Source organism: Rhineura floridana, chromosome 8 (genome assembly GCF_030035675.1).
Source record: "Rhineura floridana isolate rRhiFlo1 chromosome 8, rRhiFlo1.hap2, whole genome shotgun sequence".
Classification (NCBI taxonomy): Eukaryota; Metazoa; Chordata; class Lepidosauria; order Squamata; family Rhineuridae; genus Rhineura; species Rhineura floridana.
In genome coordinates this window covers 37,402,442-37,423,048 of record NC_084487.1, presented here as the reverse complement: position 1 = coordinate 37,423,048, position 20,607 = coordinate 37,402,442, and the positions used below count along the sequence as shown (strand labels likewise).

At 40.6% G+C, this 20,607-nt stretch overlaps 2 protein-coding genes across 5 annotated transcripts in view; both read right to left on the bottom strand.

The window, feature by feature from the left end:
• POLR3B (RNA polymerase III subunit B) overlaps window positions 1–13,557 on the bottom strand; it is a 91,732-nt gene extending 78,175 nt beyond the window's left edge. Inside the window, exons 1-9 of the mRNA XM_061638931.1 lie at window positions 13,392–13,557; window positions 11,492–11,524; window positions 9,433–9,489; window positions 9,269–9,333; window positions 8,283–8,358; window positions 7,070–7,170; window positions 4,904–4,995; window positions 4,221–4,338; window positions 2,657–2,765 (exon numbers count right to left, since the gene is read on the bottom strand). Of these exons, the coding sequence (XP_061494915.1) occupies window positions 2,657–2,765; window positions 4,221–4,338; window positions 4,904–4,995; window positions 7,070–7,170; window positions 8,283–8,358; window positions 9,269–9,333; window positions 9,433–9,489; window positions 11,492–11,524; window positions 13,392–13,463 (723 nt within the window). The 5' untranslated portion in view covers window positions 13,464–13,557. The remainder of the gene's footprint in view (window positions 1–2,656; window positions 2,766–4,220; window positions 4,339–4,903; window positions 4,996–7,069; window positions 7,171–8,282; window positions 8,359–9,268; window positions 9,334–9,432; window positions 9,490–11,491; window positions 11,525–13,391) is intronic.
• A 2,462-nt stretch (window positions 13,558–16,019) lies between these two features.
• TCP11L2 (t-complex 11 like 2) overlaps window positions 16,020–20,607 on the bottom strand; it is a 38,245-nt gene continuing 33,657 nt past the window's right edge. For all 4 annotated transcript variants that reach the window (XM_061638927.1, XM_061638926.1, XM_061638928.1 and 1 more), the window contains one exon: window positions 16,020–18,557. In XM_061638927.1, coding sequence (XP_061494911.1) covers window positions 18,319–18,557 — 239 coding nt within the window. In that variant the 3' untranslated portion in view covers window positions 16,020–18,318. The remainder of the gene's footprint in view (window positions 18,558–20,607) is intronic.

Here is a 20,607-nt window from a genome sequence, read left to right as displayed (position 1 = left end):
GTCCCAGTCCTGTTTTAGAGTAAAGCTTCCAGTCTCTTGGCCCAGGCTCCACGGATCCCCTAGTTATACAACTATAGTCCTTGCTTCAGAAACTTATGATCTAAAGACAGTTTCACATGTTGCACTGCATGTACACACATATACATGCTGAGTATCCAGTTACATTTGAAGCTGTTGTGCATTTCACTGCATGTGCACATGCAAGAAACGGCAACAGATTGCAACTCCCTCCACCATGTGAATGCCATTCCACGGTTGACAGTGAACAACTTACGAAGCAGCTTGATTTATATCATTTCTATCACAAATCGCTCAAAGTGCAGACAGTAAGACATAACAGTGGGATGGGGGTGCATGTGCTGAGCACCACACTGGAAGGCAGGGACTAGAATAACAGCTTTCAAAATGACTTGTTTTGTTTACTACCTGCCTTCCACATATGTCCCAAGGTGATGTGTAAAATATAATAAAAACAGCTACAAATAAGATGAGCTCTTTTTTTGGGGGGGAATGGACTTGACAAAAATGATTTGCCAATGGATAGTAGAACTGGTAATAAAAACAGGGCTCCTGGCAAGAAAAGGTGTGTTTCGTGACTCTTTATATTGAATTATATATCCAAAAAGCAGTGAACATTTTCATCAACCAATGCATCTTATTTCACTTTCTACAGCACAACTACCACCTCACACATGAAATCTCTGGTGTTACCTGAACAGTTATAATACTACCAATTTCATGCTCATTACCTTTTAGAGAAGGACAGCCAAATCCCAGAGACAGTGACAGAACTCAACCAATCTTCCTGCCCCTGTTTAAAGATCTGTGAGTGAGTAATGTTTACGTGGTGTGCCTTCTTTGGAAGAACGTCTGTACTCTGAGAACTCTGACATTCACAGTTATCTCAAGAATCAAACACATTTATTACAATTTGAACAACTTGCTTGTACAGAGTTTAGAAATGCTTTTCTAAAGTAAGGGGAGAAATGGCCTCAGGCAGGCTTTGGAGGGTATGTTCTTCCTTTAGTTACTCTTGGGGAAATGAAGGAAGTACAAGCATGGCATTCAAGGTAAATGTGTAAAAGTGTGGCAAGCAAGATATTTCCCAGGATCAATTACCCTGGACTGGGAATTGAGTCCTGGGGCAGTGAAAGGTCAGGGGGAGTACCCCTGTCTTCCATTACACTCCCCACGCCACCAACAAAAATATGAGAAAATACAGAAATGCTTATCCTCCCATGCTGGCCAACTCAAGTGGGTTTTAGAACTTTTTTAAAAAAAAGTGTGTGTGGGGGGGGGACTTTTACAAACCTTGTGGTTTACAGACACATATTCTATAACAGGCATAGAGACTCTCCAGCCTGCATACCAAATTAGGAAGGTTTCCCCAAGTCACACACCTGACATTTTGTGCTTTTTAAATTCAGTAAGTCCCTCCAGAGTGGAGCCAATCCCTGCAGAAAGCAGGGCTTGCAGTCAGTGAGGGCAAGCCCCACTGTGATCAGCTCCATTCGGGAGCTCTTAATCAGAGCTGATCCCATGTAAATGCAAGCTCCAATTTTGGCAGAAATCTTTGCAGCCACAGCTTGGTGTCAATGGGTGCACTTTTTTAATCCTACTTACACCACCGGCCTGGGGTTTTTTGGTTGTATAACTGCAATAGGAGGGGGGAGGATTGGACTTCCCTTCCTTAGGTACTGTATTCCTAATTACAATAACTTCTCCTGTGCGTATAATTAAATAAATAAAAAGCACAATGTGATTGGGAGTGACACAAATTAGCATCAGGTGTTGTTAGATCCTTAACTTCTATTGCTGTAAGATAGATAAGGCAGCACCCCCCTCCCCACTGAAACAATATTATTTAGGCTGTTATGTTATGAGCAACTGGTGCCCTCTTCTGGCAATGCTTCTCAAACCTATTTAGGGCATTGTTTGGCACAATCCTCAAAATCCTGCTCTACCAGCTGAATACAAAATCTAAAACCAGGAAATGAACTAAAGGTAGAACCAAGTTGATCAATCCAGTGTTCTGGCCAACAGCTGCTATCTTCCTCTGAAAAATACTCCAATCAAATCGGGAAGCAGATTCTTTTTTTAAAAAAAAGCTACACAAAAATTTGTATTCTCTCAATATGCAAATTTTCTAAAGACGTGGTTTTTTGAGCCAAGAACTATACTGAAAGTTTCAGGAAATGCAAAAGTAATGAAAAACTAAGTTCCAATCTGCACACTAGTCCACAAAGACTGAAATTTTCAAGCATCCCCACCTGAACCTCACTTTTATTTTTTCACCTCCCTTTCTCCCCCACCCCATACCCATACGTTCCTCCTTCAGCATCATTATGACTTCCCCACTCCAAAAAAATGATATTTGTGCTAGATAAATTAAGGAATGACCCAGCACTTCAAGACCAGCGAATAAAGGTTAGAAATGGTACAGTGTAGAGCATACAACTAAGAGAAACTCATATGCACACCAAGACAAAAAAGAATAGTTAAAATATACCATTTTATAGTACCGTAGTTGTACGTATCTGAAGTTCCTCTATAGGCAGTTCTAAGGATGCAGTTACTCATGAGAAAACCCCACCGCACTCAGTGTCATGTACAGCATTGTACTGTAAGTACTGATAATGGAGATTTTTTTTATTACCTTGAAAATGATTGCAATGGGAATATCTTCTGATAGGGTGTTATGCTTCAGGTAAAACCTTCCTTGCTTCACAGTTATATTAGTTCTGCTCTTCTTTTCATGTGTAGAACTACACATTTGGGAAAAAAGGGGGGGGGAGGAATGACCTCATTTGCTCTTATATTATGAATCTTCAAAATTTAGTCAGTGGCAGAGGGGAAAAAACTTCATGACTTACAAAATAGAATCTCTCATGTATCCAAACCAGGGCCAGCTCCAGGCATGCCGGGACCCGTGGGCATCAGCCTGCCCCAGGCCCCTCAGCTACCCTTCCTCGATCAGCGGCAGGAGCCTGTGGATCTCAGGATAGCAGGAGCTTCTGAGCCCCCCCCCCGCTTCACCTACCTTTCTCTGCTGTTTTTTGCGACTGCACGCACTGCGCGCACAGGGTTGCCATCAATCAAAATGGCGGCTGAGGTTTCCGTAAGGGGCTGAAGCCTCTGCCGCCACCTTGGTTGATGGCACACAGCACACGCATTGCTGCCATCAACCACGATGGCGGCAGAGGCTTCAGCCCCTTATGGAAACCTCAGCCGCCATCTTCATTGATGGCAACCATGCGTGCACTGCAAAAAACAGCAGAGAGAAAGGTAGGTGAAGCGGGAGGGGTGGCGGGTGGCTCGGAAGCTCCTCCTGTCCTGCAATCCGCACCTCCTGCCACGGATCGTGGAAGGGGAGCGGAGGGCCCCTCAGGGGCTCCTGTAGTTCCGGGGCCCTCAGGTCAGTGCCCCACCTGGCAGCCCTTTAGAACCGGCCCTGATCCAAACAATGAACTGCGTAGTTCCTAAAGTTTGTGTGCAAAACTGTGATCTGGCTACTGTGGTAATCTCTTCCCAATTCTTGTGTCTTCTTAGATTGCCAGCCTGTAAACCAGGGGAACCTGGCATCCCCAGATGTTGCTGGACTACAACTTTCATTATGCCTGACTGTTGGCCATGCTGCTGGGGCTGATGGGAGATGGTGTCAAACAACATCTGGAAGGCCATATAATACTCGCTCCTACCCTAAACTATATATTCTGTCTTTAGTCTTTTGTACATATAATAAATATAATCTGACTAATTGTAAGTGCTTTCAGACTGTAGGCATGTTGCATTTTTCTGGGCACTTAAAAGATAGCAAAATAGACATCTTCTACTGATCCACTGATTTTAAGCTAACTAGGAGGATTCCCACCCCTGAATTTCTGCTGTGTTATTATTAAGGATTGGGCTAGAAACATTTGTAATTACATTTAACAAATGGCTGCTGAGTATGCATAAAATATGTATTCAAACACAAAAGAAACTTTGAACTTGCGCTTCTCAAACTCCCCATATAGCAAGCCACTTTTCAGTATGAGATTTTCAGAAGCAGCCCATGATATGACATTGAGCAGGAATGTGGGGTGTGCTGTTCGAAGAAAAAATAAAGGGAGGGTCCCATTAAGTATTCCAAAACTCCTAGGTGTGCCTAAAGTAACTCTTTGGATCTCAGCCACAGTATTATAGGGGACCAGTCTGCAGTCACCCAGCAATTCTTTTACCTGGTAACAGATGCACCAACTGTTCCTTTTCTGTCAGCTTCCACAATTATTCTGTTTTTCGATAACTGCTCTTGAATAAGAATTACCTTCTCTACACCTTTTACAATGAAGTAGCCGCCTATCAAATGGAGAATGAAAAACCTGTATCGACATTTGTTTTATCAGTTTGCAGAAACCAACACAATAGACTTTGCAAGCCTCCAAAATGTGTGTTTCTGTTTTGTTAACTATACAGACATGCAATATTTAGCTAGGAAATCTCTTCTTCCACTTGTAATTTTTAAGCAATGGAGATTACTATATAATGACCCCAGGTACCTTACCATATGGATCCACTTCCTTTGGTATAGACTTAAGAAGGTTCTCTAAAGAAATTCTCCATGGTGCTATCATGACTCTCCTGAAACCTGAAGCAGCACGGACAAAGCCCTGGAAAACCCCAATAATACTTGGAGAAGCTGGATAGCAAGCAGCCGCTTACAGCTACCGATTATGTCATTTTGTTTCTGGATGGGAGGCTTAGTAACTGCTCTGATCATAGCAGAAACTTTATTCATGAAGACCCCTTTACCAACTTAAAATCTCTCATTCCATAATTGGTACTGCCTTGTGTGTTGCAAGGTTCCATTGAGTAACACAGTAAAAGGGATCACAACTCATCCAAAAGGAACAAATGTTGTTACCTGGATCTAAAGGACATTCATTAAGCTTGGCAAATTCTGCTGGAGTTTTCCCGGTAAGAACGCAATTTGAGCTGCGCAACATTATTGGCATCCTGCAAGAACCCAAAAATAAAAATTATCTTAGAGGGCCAGAGTAACGACTCATCTGGCCCAGGTGTCTTCCACAGTGGCCACCCAGATGCTGCTGAGAAGCTCACAAGCAGTGTAATTATGGAGACAACCACTCTCCTTTGTTCCCAGCTTTTGGTAATGAAGGGTACCCTGCTCCCAAATGGAGAAGTCCTTTTTTTCACTGTCATGTCAAATAGCCATTCAGTTTGTCTAAACTAAAGCTATTTATGCTGGTGGCCATCTCATTACACAGTGGGTAGAGTCCTTTTTTAAAAAAATCTTGAACCTGCTAAAACATCTCATTGGATGTCCCTGAATTCAAGGGGCCACCACCCTGCTGAAAATAAGCATGTCTGGTTCTGGTCAATGCCCAGATGGAAGACTTCCTGAGAATCACATATATGCTATCTTTGGTACTATGATGGAAGAAAGGTGGAATAGAAATGCAGAAAACAATAATAAAATAAAAAGTAAATATTGCTTTGAAAGAGAAAGTCTCAAATTACAGTTCCTGAAATCCACAGGTCTTGTCAAAGTCTTAGAATGGTATCTACCTCAGGCTTCAAAATGTTCTGAAGCAGAGTGGTAATCAGGCAACCAACTAATGTAGATACAAATGCTGAAAGGCTGGTAAGCTGGGATCTTTGCGAAACAGTATATGCTTCCTTTTCTAATAATAGGAATGGGAAACCTGTGGCCCTCTAGATGCTCCAACTCCCATCACTCCCAGACAGCACAGGCAATATAGTCCAACAACATTTGGAGGGTCATAGGTTTCTTCCAGCTTTGAGCATTTCACTCTTGTTTTCATAGAACAGTCAAAATATATTTGGCACTACCCCCACCTTCTGACTTGGACTGGCAACTCAAAACAATTATATATAAGAGAGTAAGTGGGGGAAGAGATATTCAGGTAGGGAAAAAGATGGGAATTCCTTCAGTCAAGTAAACAAGGGGCAACCATGGTTCTACCTGGCTGCAGTCCCAGCAGCATTACTACATCATAGATCCTGAGTTGGTTTGCTAGCACGAGTAGATGGAGCTGGGTTTGTGGCATTAGGTGCTTCCATAGCTGTGTCAGAGCCATGCTGTGCACCAGTCACTTGAGGTGGAATATAAAAAAAGATGACTGAATGCATGCTGGAAATTAATAATGATTTTTTGGAGAACACATAACTAAGTAATATGCTACCTGTCCACTGTTGACAGAAGCAACTTTACATGAAATATTTTAATTGTACTCCTACACCTATCTGCTTATCCACTCATTTATACAAATGCCTATCACTACCTCATTTATACAAAAGTCTGTCGCTACCTCTCAAATATACACAAATGGTCCTTACTCATGTAAATCATCTTTCATCTAAGGATGCAGAAGCTTCACAATACTACAGTGGCTCATAATCTCCACTCACTTGAGATTCCTTCCCCCAAAAAGAGACTGTCAGTGGCAGTTACTCCATGGTGACAGAAAGGGGCTGTGCACAAGCTTACAGTCACACTTCTTATTGTAACTGCTTCATTATCTTCCATAGCTTAGTGTTGGGATCTGGAGCTCTTCAGCAACCTAGTTGCCAGATCTAATTTTTTGAGTTGCCAGTGGTGACTGAGCATGTGGAGCTTTGCACCCTTGCCTTGCATCAGCTCCCCCTACTTGGACTCGTGCAGAAATAAAGACAGACAACACGAGCTTCAATAACCAGAATGGGTTTGTATTCATCCCCACCTCAGCCTTTTCCCTGTTCCAGGGTGAGGATTCCATCCACACCACATCTTTTAGGCAAAGGTACTCTCAGTTTTGCCAGCCAGACTCACTTCCTTTACCTTTGCATCAAGACTGGCAATAGTGATTCTGTCCAGGGACTTGTCACTTGGGAAATATTTGTATGAATCCTACAGTATTGAAAATGAATGGAAGTTGCAGCACAGCAATGCCAGGTGGATTCTACTCTTTGATTAAAAGTAAAATAAGTCTCTCACATTTTAGCACAGCAGTTAACACATAATGCAATCAACTTAAGAACTAGCACGTATCTTTATATTGTATCTTACCTGCCAACAGGTAACGCATTGCGAATAATCCTCTGGCTTCCTCGAGTGTACTCAATGTCCACTGTAATCGGGGCAGAATATGTCATATCTCTCAAGCGACACTTAAAGAGAAGAGCAGCATAGTTAAATATTTTCAAGTGAACTCCTCAACCTTTTTTTGCAGTCCCCATACTTGTCCTTTTCCCAGTCCTCAATCATTAAAAATCCCAGAGACTAAAATATATTCCCTAGATATTTTCTAAAAAAGCTCCTGCAAAGAAGCAAGCATATATATCGCAACACATATAGCACATGTAAGTCCTCCTCCACACGAGACATGGTAGTTTCTCTCTCCAGGGAATGAAATATTTTCAGCAATGGAAAGCCAAATTAACCCGCTCTAAGATGCAACTCTGGCTTTTAACATGCACTTTCAAACTCAGAACTATTCAGATGCAATATAGCACTATTTTATTTCTGGAATACATCAACACAGGAGAAATACTTAGGTAAATATGTGGTAGTACAGTACTTTTAAGAAGTCAGCATACAAGATTTTATCTGACCTATTAATAAAGACCTAATGCCACAACACTGTGCTTAAAATAGAAGTGACTTTGCAAACAGATTGGGATAGTAAATATTGTTCTTGATCTTAAATACAAACAAGATAACTGTATTAAGATTAGAGCAGTAAGAGGTCTATGGTTCAGTTAAGCTGAATAACCTTATCAACCTCAGCCCTAAAAATAATCATGTACAGAAAATATAGTTCTCTACTGCTGTTTTATACAGAGAATTGAAAACTGTTTCTGAGCCCCCTCCCCCACAAAGAAAAAAATATAGAATACCAACGATATCACTACTATATCTAAGGTTTGGGTTTTCCTACAGACAAACAAACGCACAAACACACAAACAATTCTTCAAGAATTGTAAAACATGTGACAAAACCTATTTTAAGAGAAACTTAATGTAATCTTACAGACTCATCAGACATCATCATCATCCAATTAATCGTTGAAGATGGAAGAACAAAAATGCATCATGCATTCTTATCATTCCATTCTTTGCATTCACCCCCACCTCAGCCTTTTCCCTAAATCATTCAATTCTTTGGAACGCAATATGACTGAAAGCCTGCCTCAGTTCCCACACAGTGATTGATTATAAGTTCAAAGCCCAGTTAGCTAGTGCACACAAAGATTCACAGGTGTTCAGTGGATGCAGATACCTCATGAGGAGAAACAGGTCTAGTTACATTAAAGCTTTCTTCAACATCTGGAGTACCCACATATATATTGAGATATCTGTAATGTAAGACCCAATAAAGTCAAATTAAAAACAGGATATGACCCAATTGCCCAAATATGTAATTCATGTTCAATGTAATTGTCTTTCTGTTTACCAAAAAACAATGAGGAACATACAATAAGAACCATAAACTTAACGGCAGCAATTAAAGGAATACCTTCCCCTCAGCTATACGAGTGCTCACCAGATTCTATGAAAAGAATGGGAAGATTCCTGGGCCCCTGTCTCTCTTTGCGCTAGTGAGAACATACAGAATAGAACAGAGAGATAGGTACTACTCTCTTAACAGTAAAACCAAGAGCACCATTTAAGGGGCAGAGGAGAGTGTGCATGTCCATAAAACTGAATGGGATTGCAGCCTGTCTGTAGAAAGGATTTGGTTGTGAGGCTATTTTGGGCAAGCCATGCCCACCTGCCCTACACCTGACATCATGCATTGATGATGTATGGGGCTTCGAGAAAAGGGGTTTCCGACTTTGGGACTTCAAAGCACCAAATCATCTGATGTCATTTGTGACATCAGGTGATTGACAGGTAGGTGCCCTCACCCACCTGACAGTTTTGATCTGTAAGGTAGATCCTGATAAGGATCTGGCCATGGAGTTAAAAAATAAGTGGGAATCTTCCCCCCCCCCACAATCTAAACCATCCATTTCTCAGAAAAGGACATCATGGACCATATTGCAACTGAATTCTATGCAGTTGGAACATTGACATCACAGATCACTTTCTACATTTGTGCTGCTTCATACAAGATTTTCCTAGCCTTTAGTTTTTTAATTAAAATAAAATAAAAGAGCTAAGTGCTACACATAAAGTGCATCAGGATATGCTCACAGCGCACATGTCAATCATCCACCTACCCAATTTCTCAAAATCCAATGTTAAAATCAAATTTAGACTTACTTTAAGTACCACATTGGGTCAGCATCACTTGTAATTTTCTCATTGGCTTTCATGATTTTCTTAATCTAGAAATGAAATAAATCCAAGTCTACAAATTGTTGCAGGGCATATAATAGGATTTATTACAGTTATTCTTTCTGATATTATTCTTTTAAAAAGCTTACCTCTACATTGATGAAATAATTGAATGAATCTATGTGCTGCTTTACAAGCCCTTTCACCTAAAATAATAACAAAGGAAGACTTTTCTATTAAAAAAAGAGCCCAGAACAAAAACATTCAAACTAATAAACACCCATCATTAGCATTCACAATGAAATTTGTACAAGCATTTCTGTGATATGCTTGATTACCCAATACATGACTTTAGTTTTACATAGGTCTGGCCCACACTTAACATTAAGCCATGGTTTGTTTGAACATCAACAAACTCAGTCCAGCACACTAACCATGGTTTGTTTTCTGGCAACAAACCATGAACTGAAGCCATGGTTTGTTGTTGTCTTATGAACCATAGCTTGCTTTAACCGTGGTCTGGCATTAAGTCTCACCCCAACAGTCTTACCTAACCAGTCTGTTTCACCACCCCAAACACTTGCCAAGCTACAGAGGCATGAGACAAGAACAGCTGGAAAACAAACCAAGCTCTGGAGAAACAAGCCATGGTTTGTTTGCTCATCTGTCGGCCAGCTCATGCATTGTTGAACAAACCACAGTTTAGCATTATGTACAGATGCAACCATACTATAATTCATCCACACTAATGAAACCTGAGCTGCAATTTCACAGAACAAACTCTGAATGAAGTAGTGCCTGATTTATGTGTGTGGATATCACAAACCACCATTAAATATTCTTCCATGCTGCTTGGTGCATCTGTTTGGGCCACTTCACACATTATGTTTCTTAGGTGCACACCCAAGATGTTTTAAGTGCACACCACACAAATGTAAAGAATGAGGATGACAAATATGTATATTATACATGCACACTTTTCAGAGAACTGAAATGGACTGCAGCAACTTATAGAAAAGGGATGTGGAACTTGTGGTGTTGTTGGAAACCAATTCCCATCAGATCCAGTCAGCATGGCCAATGATCAGGGACGATGGAAGCTGAGGCTCAGCAAATCTATAAAGCCCAAAGTATCCCACTGGGGCTATACAGTGTACACTGTGGCAAACCCAGGTCTGCCTGTGAGAAATGTGTTAAATTGCTCTTAGCTTAAATGCTGTTTAAAAACTGAGGAGTCTGATTGAGCTAACTCTTAATAAAGGAACAAACAGAGCAATTATAAAGGACAGACTTATTATAAAAGGAAGGATTCTTGCAAGTAAAACCAAACCCATTCGGATCACAAATCCTTAACACCATATAAAAGTCTGCTTTCCTGGCTGACAGGAAAACAATCCATTTTTGGATTTTCTTTTCTACTGCATTATAAATCTGTTTTTGTCTGTTTGGCGTTGTTTATAGTATTCATTCATTTTCTGGTCTACATTAAATTTTGCAAGACCCGAGCTGCTGCAATAATAAGCCCTACCAAGAACAGCCACCGACCTAGACTAGTCAAATTCACAGAAAATAAGGCTATCATTGGATTATTTGTTATCTGGCATTTTATGAAATATAAAGGCTATATTGCAAACATATGTTGAATAATGGAATGGACCAAGGAATTTCAGAAGGAAATCACCCTGTGCTTTATAGATTACAGCAAAGCTTTTGACTGTGTATATCATGAAAAACTATGGAATGCTTTAAAAAAACATGGGGGTGCCACAGCATCTGGTTGTCCTGATGTGCAACTTATACTCTGGACAAGAGGCTACTATAAGGGCAGAATATGGAGAAACCGAATGGTTCCCAATCGGAAAGGGTGTGAGACAGGGGTGTATTTTATCACCCTACTTATTTAATCTATGCACAGAACATATCATATGGAAAGCGGGATCGGACCAAGATAAAGGAGGTGTGAAAATTGGAGGGAGAAATATCAATAATTTAAGATATGCAGACGATACCATACTACTAGCAGAAACCAGGAATGATTTGAAACGAAGGAAGGAACAATGTAATTAGCATACCAGCTACATCCTATATTAGCAGTACTTATTAACAAAAGCACTGAGAATATCTCAGTTTACTATTCTATTTTCCAGTTTACCTCAATTTAATAAAACCAGTAAACACCCTCAGGGGCACCTATACAGATATACTGACCTTCAGAAATGCTGGAAGTAGTCTCCATTTTTCCTGAAAATGAAAGTATAGCACAAAATAACTTTTAAAAGATGGGGAATAAATGTTCAAGAATCTAAACAGGTATATACCCTTCTATGCAAAATAGTTAGTTCACTTGAATGGCAATAGGGACATTAATTGTAGTAATCACACTTTTGTATCTTGCCTTTTCTTCTATCATAGAATTCAAGGCAATGTACATGGTGTTGCCAAATGGTTCCCCACCTAGGCACTGAACAGACCCAGCATCATCAAGGTGGCTGCATCATGCGCCCTCAGGCACTGCTAAGCTATATACGAACATGGTGGGCTTCATTGCATCACTGACAGCTTCTCCATGGTGCATTAAAAATCTCTAGGGCATTCTCAGTGGCGGCCCCAACTCTTTGGAACTCCCTCCCACAAGATCTCCGGCATGCCTCTTCCCTAAATGTATTTCAGAAAGCCTTAAAGACCTGGCTTTTTCAGCAGGCCTTCGGGGTATCCGGGGAGGGTTAATCGATATAATTGTAATGCCTCCTACCCAGTTTTAATATTGTTGTTGTAGATCTATTGTTTTTATTGTATTACTGTATTTTATTAATTGTATTTTAATAATTTTGTAAGTCGCCTAGAGTGGCCATTGGCCAGATAGGCGACGAAGAAATTAAATTTATTATTATTATTATTATTCTAAAACATTGTGAATGTATGTGTGTGTCAGAGAGAGCAAGAGCAAGAAAGCAAGCAAGCCACTACTAATGTAGTTAGTAATCTAGGCTGGAGCAGCAGCTGATGATCCATCAAGGATTAGGGTCTCCAGAGACCTCAGACCCTTAAATTCAATTGAAAGAGCTTGGGAGGTAAGATGCCTGATTGGGGGGGGGGGGAACAGGGCAGGATAAGATGAGATGTTGGTGTAGGGATGTACCTTGTTAGCACCTGGTGCTGGCAGGCTGGCAGGTTAGAAACAGAGCCTGATTATACCTGGTGGCTCTGGCGTGGAGCCTGACAGATATGAGAGCAGGCTTACAGGAAGCAGTCTTACTCCTAGTGAGGCCATGGTCTGTCTAGTTTAGTACTGGCAATGCTGACTGAAAGCAGCTCTCCAGAGTTTCAGGGAGGGTTCTTTCTCAGGCCTACCTGGAGCTGCTAGGGACTGAACCTGGGACCATACTCTACCACTGAATTATGGCATGTCCCCTAAATAGCAAAAGCATCAAACTTGAGAGTATTTCCTCCTGGAGATCCTGGAGTGACAACCCTGAAACTTCTAATTAAACCTCGATATCTGGGAAGGTATCAATGGCATGGGACCAGGGACAGCAGAGTTACAAAGGGAAGTGGAAAGGCAGGCCTTTGTCTCTCTGTGTGTAAAGTAATGTTTTTCTTTTTAATGGCTATTACAGGATATTGAAAAAAAGGGAAATACCCATACGAAGGCAATTCAATGTGTAGATTCCCCTACACCAGGGACAGGGAGTATGTGGCCCTCCACGTGAATGTTAGATTCCAACTCCCATCAGCCCAGCCAGACTACCCAAGGGTCAGGGATGATCGGAGCTGTAGTCCAACAACATCTGGAGAGCCGCAGTTATCCCACCGCTACTGTACACTACACCGTCCGGGCCAATCATTTGCCCCACTGTCTTCCTGAAACGGGAAAGAGTATCAGAAAGGGATCAACTAGGACAGGTAAAGGGAAAACTGGCTCTACGAATGTGCTCCCGTAAACAAAGCCCCGAAGGAGTAATAAAGTGAAGCTAAGAGTATGCGCATCAGAAGCTACATTTAGGCATCCACTTTTGATTTCTTCAGAAAAGATAGCAAAATACAGAGCACCGCCTCCATTTCCCTCCAGTTTCGTTCTCCTCTTATTGCTCCCGCCGCCTTCACTCACCTCTACCGTGTTTACAGGAGCCGCCGCTTGCTCTGGAGTTGAAGCTCCTAGCTCCGCCGCCAGCGTGTCCATGGTAGAGAAATCCAGCCAGTCCGAAAAAATGACGAGAGCCGGTATTCACAGTGCAGAACGCACCGAGTACGTCGGTGAAACCTGTCCCCATCTGCAACTGGCTGACTGTGTAGAGGTTCCGTCGCGGTGATCTGTCTTCTAATGTGCTACTGTGCACAAACACTTGGCCAGGAGAAAGTGAAAACGTTTTATTAGAATTCCTCGTTACAGTTTAGTGTACTTCAAAACCTATCACTTGTCCCCTGTGCAGAGTTGGTGACTCCATGGCTAATAGGGAGGAGATGAGAGATTATAAACTGTTTTGGTAGTCTATTTCCTTTCTTTGGTTTTAATCTGCCCCCAAAATCTTTGTTTGAAAATAGACAGAGCCTGCCTCTACTGATAATATTTGTCAAACATCAGTAAGAAGCTATGAGTTGAGATTCTGGAATAACTTGTGTTCATTTAAAGAGGAGCACAGTGGGCAGTGCACGGTTTGTGTGACACACTAAGTTTTTCATAACATGGGAAGTTCTATCTAAATAGGTTCTTAGTATTTTTCATTTGTTACCTTATACTTCCACATATGTTTCAGTAACAGTGGAATCATAAACATGCCTATGATTTTATGGTTGTTTTATTGCCATAAGGTACATTAAGACATTTAATGGAAAGGCTGTGTGTGTGTGTGTGTGTGTTGTGTGTGTGTGTGTGTATTCAGTCTCCTGAGCAGTAAGCCCCATTGAGTTCAATGGGACTTACTCCAGGAGAGTGTATATAGGATTGCAACCTTCACGTCTGAAACTTGGTGAAGGTTGGCAACTACCAATAAATTTTCAGATTTGAACAGAAGGACATTTACTAGTAAATGCTCAGTTAAGTGCCATCAGTAAGTGCCACCCGCAACTGCCAACCAACATTTACAGGCCATAGATGTAAAATCTCAAAAACCATGTTCATGACATGAAAGTTTATTATATTCACTTGTAGGCCTCATATTGTAGTCATGGTTATAAGATAATTGTCATTTGCTTGGTCCGGGGAGGGGGAAAACCCTTTTTCAATCTGAGGGCCATGGGCAACCTTCTGTGGGCTCCAGGCCAGTGGCAGGTATAGCCAGATGCAAAAGGGAGAGGTGCAAAGGATTCTGACTCTTACCTTTATACAGTAGGCTACATTCCAGTCATGAAGTCAGAGGTTTAGACAGGCAGACCCACCTCCTCCCTGCCACTCCACATCAAGCACGTGTCATCACAGTTCAAACACTCATTATAGTAAGGGATGACATGATAGAAGTGTATATGTATGACATGGAGTAAGTGGATAGAAAAAGTTTTCCTCCCTCTCTCAGAACACTAAAACTCACGGACATCCAATGAAGTTGAATGTTGGAAGATTCAGGACAGACAAAAAAATACTTCATACAGTGCAGTTAAACTATGGATTTCACTCCCACAGGACGCAGCAGTGGCTGCCAGCTTGGATGGTTTAAAAGATTAGACAAATTTGTGGAGGATAAGGCTTTCAATGGCTACTAGCCATGATGGCTATGCTCTCCCTCCATGGTTGGAGGCAGTATTATTCTGAATACCAGTCACTGGAAACTGCAGGAAGGTAGAGTCCTTATGTGCTCAGATGTGGCTTGCAGGCTTTCCATAGGCATTTGGTTGGCCACTGTGAGAACAGGATGCTGAACTAGATAGGCCATTGGCCTGATCCAGCACACTCTTCTTATGTATAGCCACACAAAAGAACATGAGGAGGACATGGAGCAGGGCCACATCCCTCATTTGCACTCAAGCTCTGAACCTCAAGTTTTAAACTGAATTCGTTTTCAAATAAGTAAGTATAGGATTAACCTGGAAGTAAGTTACACAGAGCTTAATGAAGCTCACTTCCAAGCAAATGTGCACAGCATAAATCTGCAATCTAAGCACATTTGGGAATAAGTCCAGCTGAACCCAGGGATGTTACTTCCAAGCAAATATACATCGGTCAGGTAGTCTGAAAATGGAGTATCAGTGATCTATCATACTGGGGAAATCAAAGCAGTCAGAACTAGTGTTTCCCTTTGTGTACATTCAAGCACAATTTTATACATGCCAGTTTGATGTGCCACATGGCCTCCAGTGGATTCATTACAGTATATTGAGGAGGCAGTTGGTTATTTCCTTGTAAGTACAGATGCCAAATAATAGTTCCTTTTTAAAATGTGGCTTTGATTATGGATCTGTGAATAGAATTATGTACTATCATACAAAGTATTATTAATACCAGAGTTCTGATAAAACAAAAGCTAGTTAGAATTGTGACTCTCCAGGGTTTCAGAGATGGGATGTTTTCATCCTTGCAGAGCAGATGATCTACTGCAGAGCTACGGCCCTTCTCCTGATTCTATATTTTTGGCTTGTTAACAATTGTAACTTATTCCAAGTCAGTGCAAAGTTGAACTTCATTTAGCCATCAATTGGCCTGTTGCTGACTTGTGTCTACATTCAAAATATCCAAGAATGAATGCCTACTATGCTTGCATCTTTTTGTGTTGCTACTTTAAATGAGAGGCAACCTCCACAACGGTTTTTTTAAAATCTCAAGCAGAATTTAATGAATATCAAATATTTACACACAAAAAACCTAACAAACCAGTTACATATATCTTGCTCTCAGTAAGCTAATGCAAGTAAACATATTTGGATTATTTCAGCAAACAGCATGCAAGAGGAACAAGTTAACTCCATTGATTAATTTCAACATCCAAAAGTCTATGAACATCAGTTATGAAACATTCAAAAATTGTTGAATGGACATACCATGCTATATAAAATGCCCCTTTCAAGTCATTTATAAAATTACAAAACAAAGTTTTTTCTCTTAATCCTCTGCATGAATGTTTTCTAATATATATTTATTTATGAAATGTATATCCCACGCTTACTCCCATAATATTATTGTTTCCCAGGTTAATTAGAATCTAGTGGAAGTAGTGTGGCTCCACTTGATTTCCTGCAAATGTAAAGTGTTTGAGAAAACAGAAAAAAAGCAAATATATACCAAAACAAAATGATTACAATAAGGTTTCTTGTGGATTTTTATAACATAACCTAGCCATATCTAGATCCAACTTATTTTTTTTAGACTATTTAATAGTTTTTCCTTTCAAATTTAAGTATACAGTTCCCCCATCAGAATTTTGGATGCTTTGTGATACAAGTTGATTATGTTGTCGAAAATCTTACGGTTCTATTCCTAATTTCATTAGTGCATGCATTATATTGCAATAGCTCCTACGATGCAGTTTCTCAAAGTCAGCTTAACTATCTAGACAAGTGAAAAATATATTCATATTCCTTATAATTGGACATGAAGTCTAAGGGCAGCCTTCCTCAACATGGTACCCTCCAGATGTTGTTGGCCTCCAACTCACCGCAGCCCCAGCAGCATGGCCAGTGGCCAGGGATGATGGGAACTGGAGGGCACCAGGAAGGCAAGAACAAGGCAAGGAACACTATCTTCCAAAGGCAGCTTTAAAACAATTGTGTGGTTTGAGAGAGTAGTTTGTAGAGCCAAATATGGCTGTCAATAGCACCATTGGATTCATTAAACTAAGTGATGACTGAATAAGTGTTTGCCACAGAATTTTGTCCTTTTGCTTAATCCCACAGGGAAATCAAAGCTCGTAGGAAGAAAGGAAATAATTCTGCCTTTCTCCATCCCAAACAGGAAGTCAACCTTAGTTTGAGCTAACCCAGAATTATATACTTCATAGAGATTTCTTTTTTAAAAACAGATTGTATGCGGTCCTGTTTTTTAGAAATCCAAATTTGCCTATAAAAACCACAATGCTTTTTATATCAAGATCCTCTGTGACACGACACATCAGAAGCATTATATGGCAAATGTGAATAAAGATTAATTCTCACCAAAAATACACTGTAGGTATATAAAATATCAACAGGGAGTATTGAAAGACATACTCGCTGAAGTTTTATTCCAATGGATCACAGTGAACTAGATTGTAAATTGTACTTCCTAGAAGTCAGTTTCTTCAAGTCATGATCCCTTCTGGCATGAAAGGAAGGATTATATAACCAACGTACTGAAGTCTTTCTGTAACAGGTTGAGATTTGCAAAAAAGAAATAGTTTGCATATAATATTGCAGGCTCTCAAGCACTCTACTACACCAAAATGTTCCTGCAACTTACATAAAAATTATTCAGTTAATATTCTTCCAGGTGTCATGGGGCTACATGGTACTTTACATCTAAATAGTTTGGAACTGGGCTTCTATCAAGACTGCCAGATTAGTCATGAACCAGGGGTTGGAAAATGGCAGCAATCCAAGAGAAATTTGAAGAGAGCCATCCTCCCACTGTCCCAGCTGCCAGCACAGAAGCAAAGGAGAGATATGGAAGAATGAAAATAGGAGCAAAGTAAGAGCAAAGATTGGGGGTAAAAGATTAATATTTAATCCAGATGAAGTCTGAACTACTAATTTCAGTGTTACTGCTCTGAAAGCACTGGAATAAGCACGTTGTTAAACATCTGAAAGAGACATATGAGTGGCTAAATCGGCAAGTATTTATCCTCTAGGACAGAAATGCTTGTATAGGAGAGTACATTTAAAGTAAACAACTGCAATAAATGTTACAATCCGACATTGTAAACAGAATTAATCCTTTCAAACATTTTTTAGTTTAGTAATTTTGCAGTGATTCTGGGTAACCTTTATTTAAATATAACTACTATGGTCTAGTCCACTTAGACATACACATTTATTTCATTAACAATCATTGTTGCAAGTTGTATGTGTCGAGAAGAATAAAAATAGTAATATAAACACCGTGAAGAGGAAGGAACAAAGAAGGCTGAAATATTTCAGTTAGTAGAAGGTTCAGGTTCCGCTTTGTTTGTTTCACAGAATAGCAATTTTCTAAAAATATTTGCATAGAATGGTCCATACACCTGTTTATTAAGGTTAACAATGTTGGCATACTGAGATCCAATGGTCTCTATCTCAGTCTGAATCACAGCAAGGCCTCCTGGAATTGTAGGCATAGACTTTTGAAAGCCTGGAGAAGCAAGCAAACTTCTCAAGTACAAATGAATTCGTTTATCTGGAGGGGGGAAAATATACAATGCCATTAGAATTTTTGCTCGTATCATTCAGAACAGATAGCATAAAGTTCTAAATATGAATGAAATAGGCCCTTTCATGCATTAACTGCATGAAAGGGATCCATGCACAGAAAGAAATAGCAGGGTCCAACAGCTGGCCCCATTCCCAATGCACATGTGTGTGAACTGAGCAAGGGAATCCTATGTGCGTGGTCCTCTATGTGCACAGACTTCCCAGGAATTGAAACCCTGTGTGATCAAGGTTCCAGTCCCTGAAGAAGCCTACATGCAGAGGCATCCCAGTTTCAAGACAGACTGCATACATACCATACATTTAAAGCACCCCATTTCCTCCAAAGAATCCTGGGAACTGTAGTTTGTTAAGGATGCTGGGAATTTGAGCTATGTGAGGCAAACTATCGTTCCCAAGATTCTTTGGGGAAAACATTAAGTGTATGGAGTATGTGCAGTCTAGTGTTATGGATATCTCAGTAACAACTTTAAGGGTGGGCTTCAATTTGTTTTGCAATAGTATAGTAGCCTTCAGAAGGTTTCTACATTTTCTGTAAAGCTAAATTTAAGTCTGCATTCAATTCCTGCACTGAAGTTTGGGTTATTACATTTCTCCAATAAGGCCTTGGAGGCTCAGGGAGACAGAACTCAGACTCAGGAGACTACTAGTTATTTTGAGATATTAAAAATAACCACAACCAAATGTCCTTTAAAAATACGTCATGGTTTAATTTTGAATAAATTCAAAACCATGCATTTGACTCTTGCTCCTCTCTCAATATCAGTCTCTCTGCCACTCAGCCATTTAGGAGGCTACAGAAAAGAATGAACAGGATGCAACTGCCTAGATCAATCAGGGAGCTGCTAAGGAGATGAACCTCCTGCAGTTGCTAAACAATAACAGCCATTTCCCCCCCTAGGACTGGTAAGATGACCAGGCAAGGTCAAAGAGTGGTGGTAGCAAATCCCACTGCACATAAAAACATAAAAGCCATAAATAACAACAGGCCTCCTATGAATGTATGCAGGGGGCAGGCGAATACACAGCACCTCCCCTTATATGCATCACTGAATTCTTGAAGAGGGTCCCTATGTGTACAGCTGTACATCCTGAGGGCTCCATCTACAGCAGGTTTGGCTAACTTGTGGACCTCTAGAACTCATTCCCAGCCATTATTTATTTAGAAAATCTAGAAACCACTCCAAAAACAAATCAATCTCCAGGTTAAAAAAACCAATTAAAAACAAAAAAATACATAAAGCTTCCTTTTTTAAAAAAAGACAAAAAGCAATAAAACATTTAGAACAAGTTAAAAAACTAAACCTAACTAAATCATGTGTCTGGAGAGGAGTGCTGAAACGAACTTTTTCAGCAGCCATCTAAAACAGTACAGTCTAATGTCAGGCTGGGGCAGATGCAGCTGGGATTCCAACATCATCTGGAGGATCACAGATTAGCCACCCCTGGTCTATGGTCAAACACCCTGCCAACGGATGCATGGACAGATCCCTGTGTGAGAGTTCCTTCCATTCTGGCACTGAATGAACGTGCATATGGGGAGGAATGGAACCTGCTGTCCTCCCCAATCTCATCACTTACATGGTGGCTTACATACACTGATCTGGGACTTACTAAACTTCACAATTGATTTTAGATTATTTCTTATTTGAAGAACTATAAAGCTATGGGTGAACTACACACAGTGGTTCCATTCACATGTAATGCTAAGCCAAACCATGCCTAAGCATGAACTTGTGAACTGGCAGGCTGCTAGAGAGCAGATTGTGGCCACTTTGCTCTTCCTCCAGTACTGCTTCTGTGCTGCTGGGGGCAAAGCCATGGTTTGGAATAGCATGTTATCCAAACTCGGCCACAAGCAGTAAGCCATAGACCAGTGGCTTGAAAATTGCTCAGGTCAATCAATGGCTGAGGAACCAGGTCAATGGGATCAGTCTTTTTCATGCTACAGTATTTGACAACAGTGACTGGAAGGCAAGTTTTATTTTGTTTGAAATCACTGCATTGACACACATACT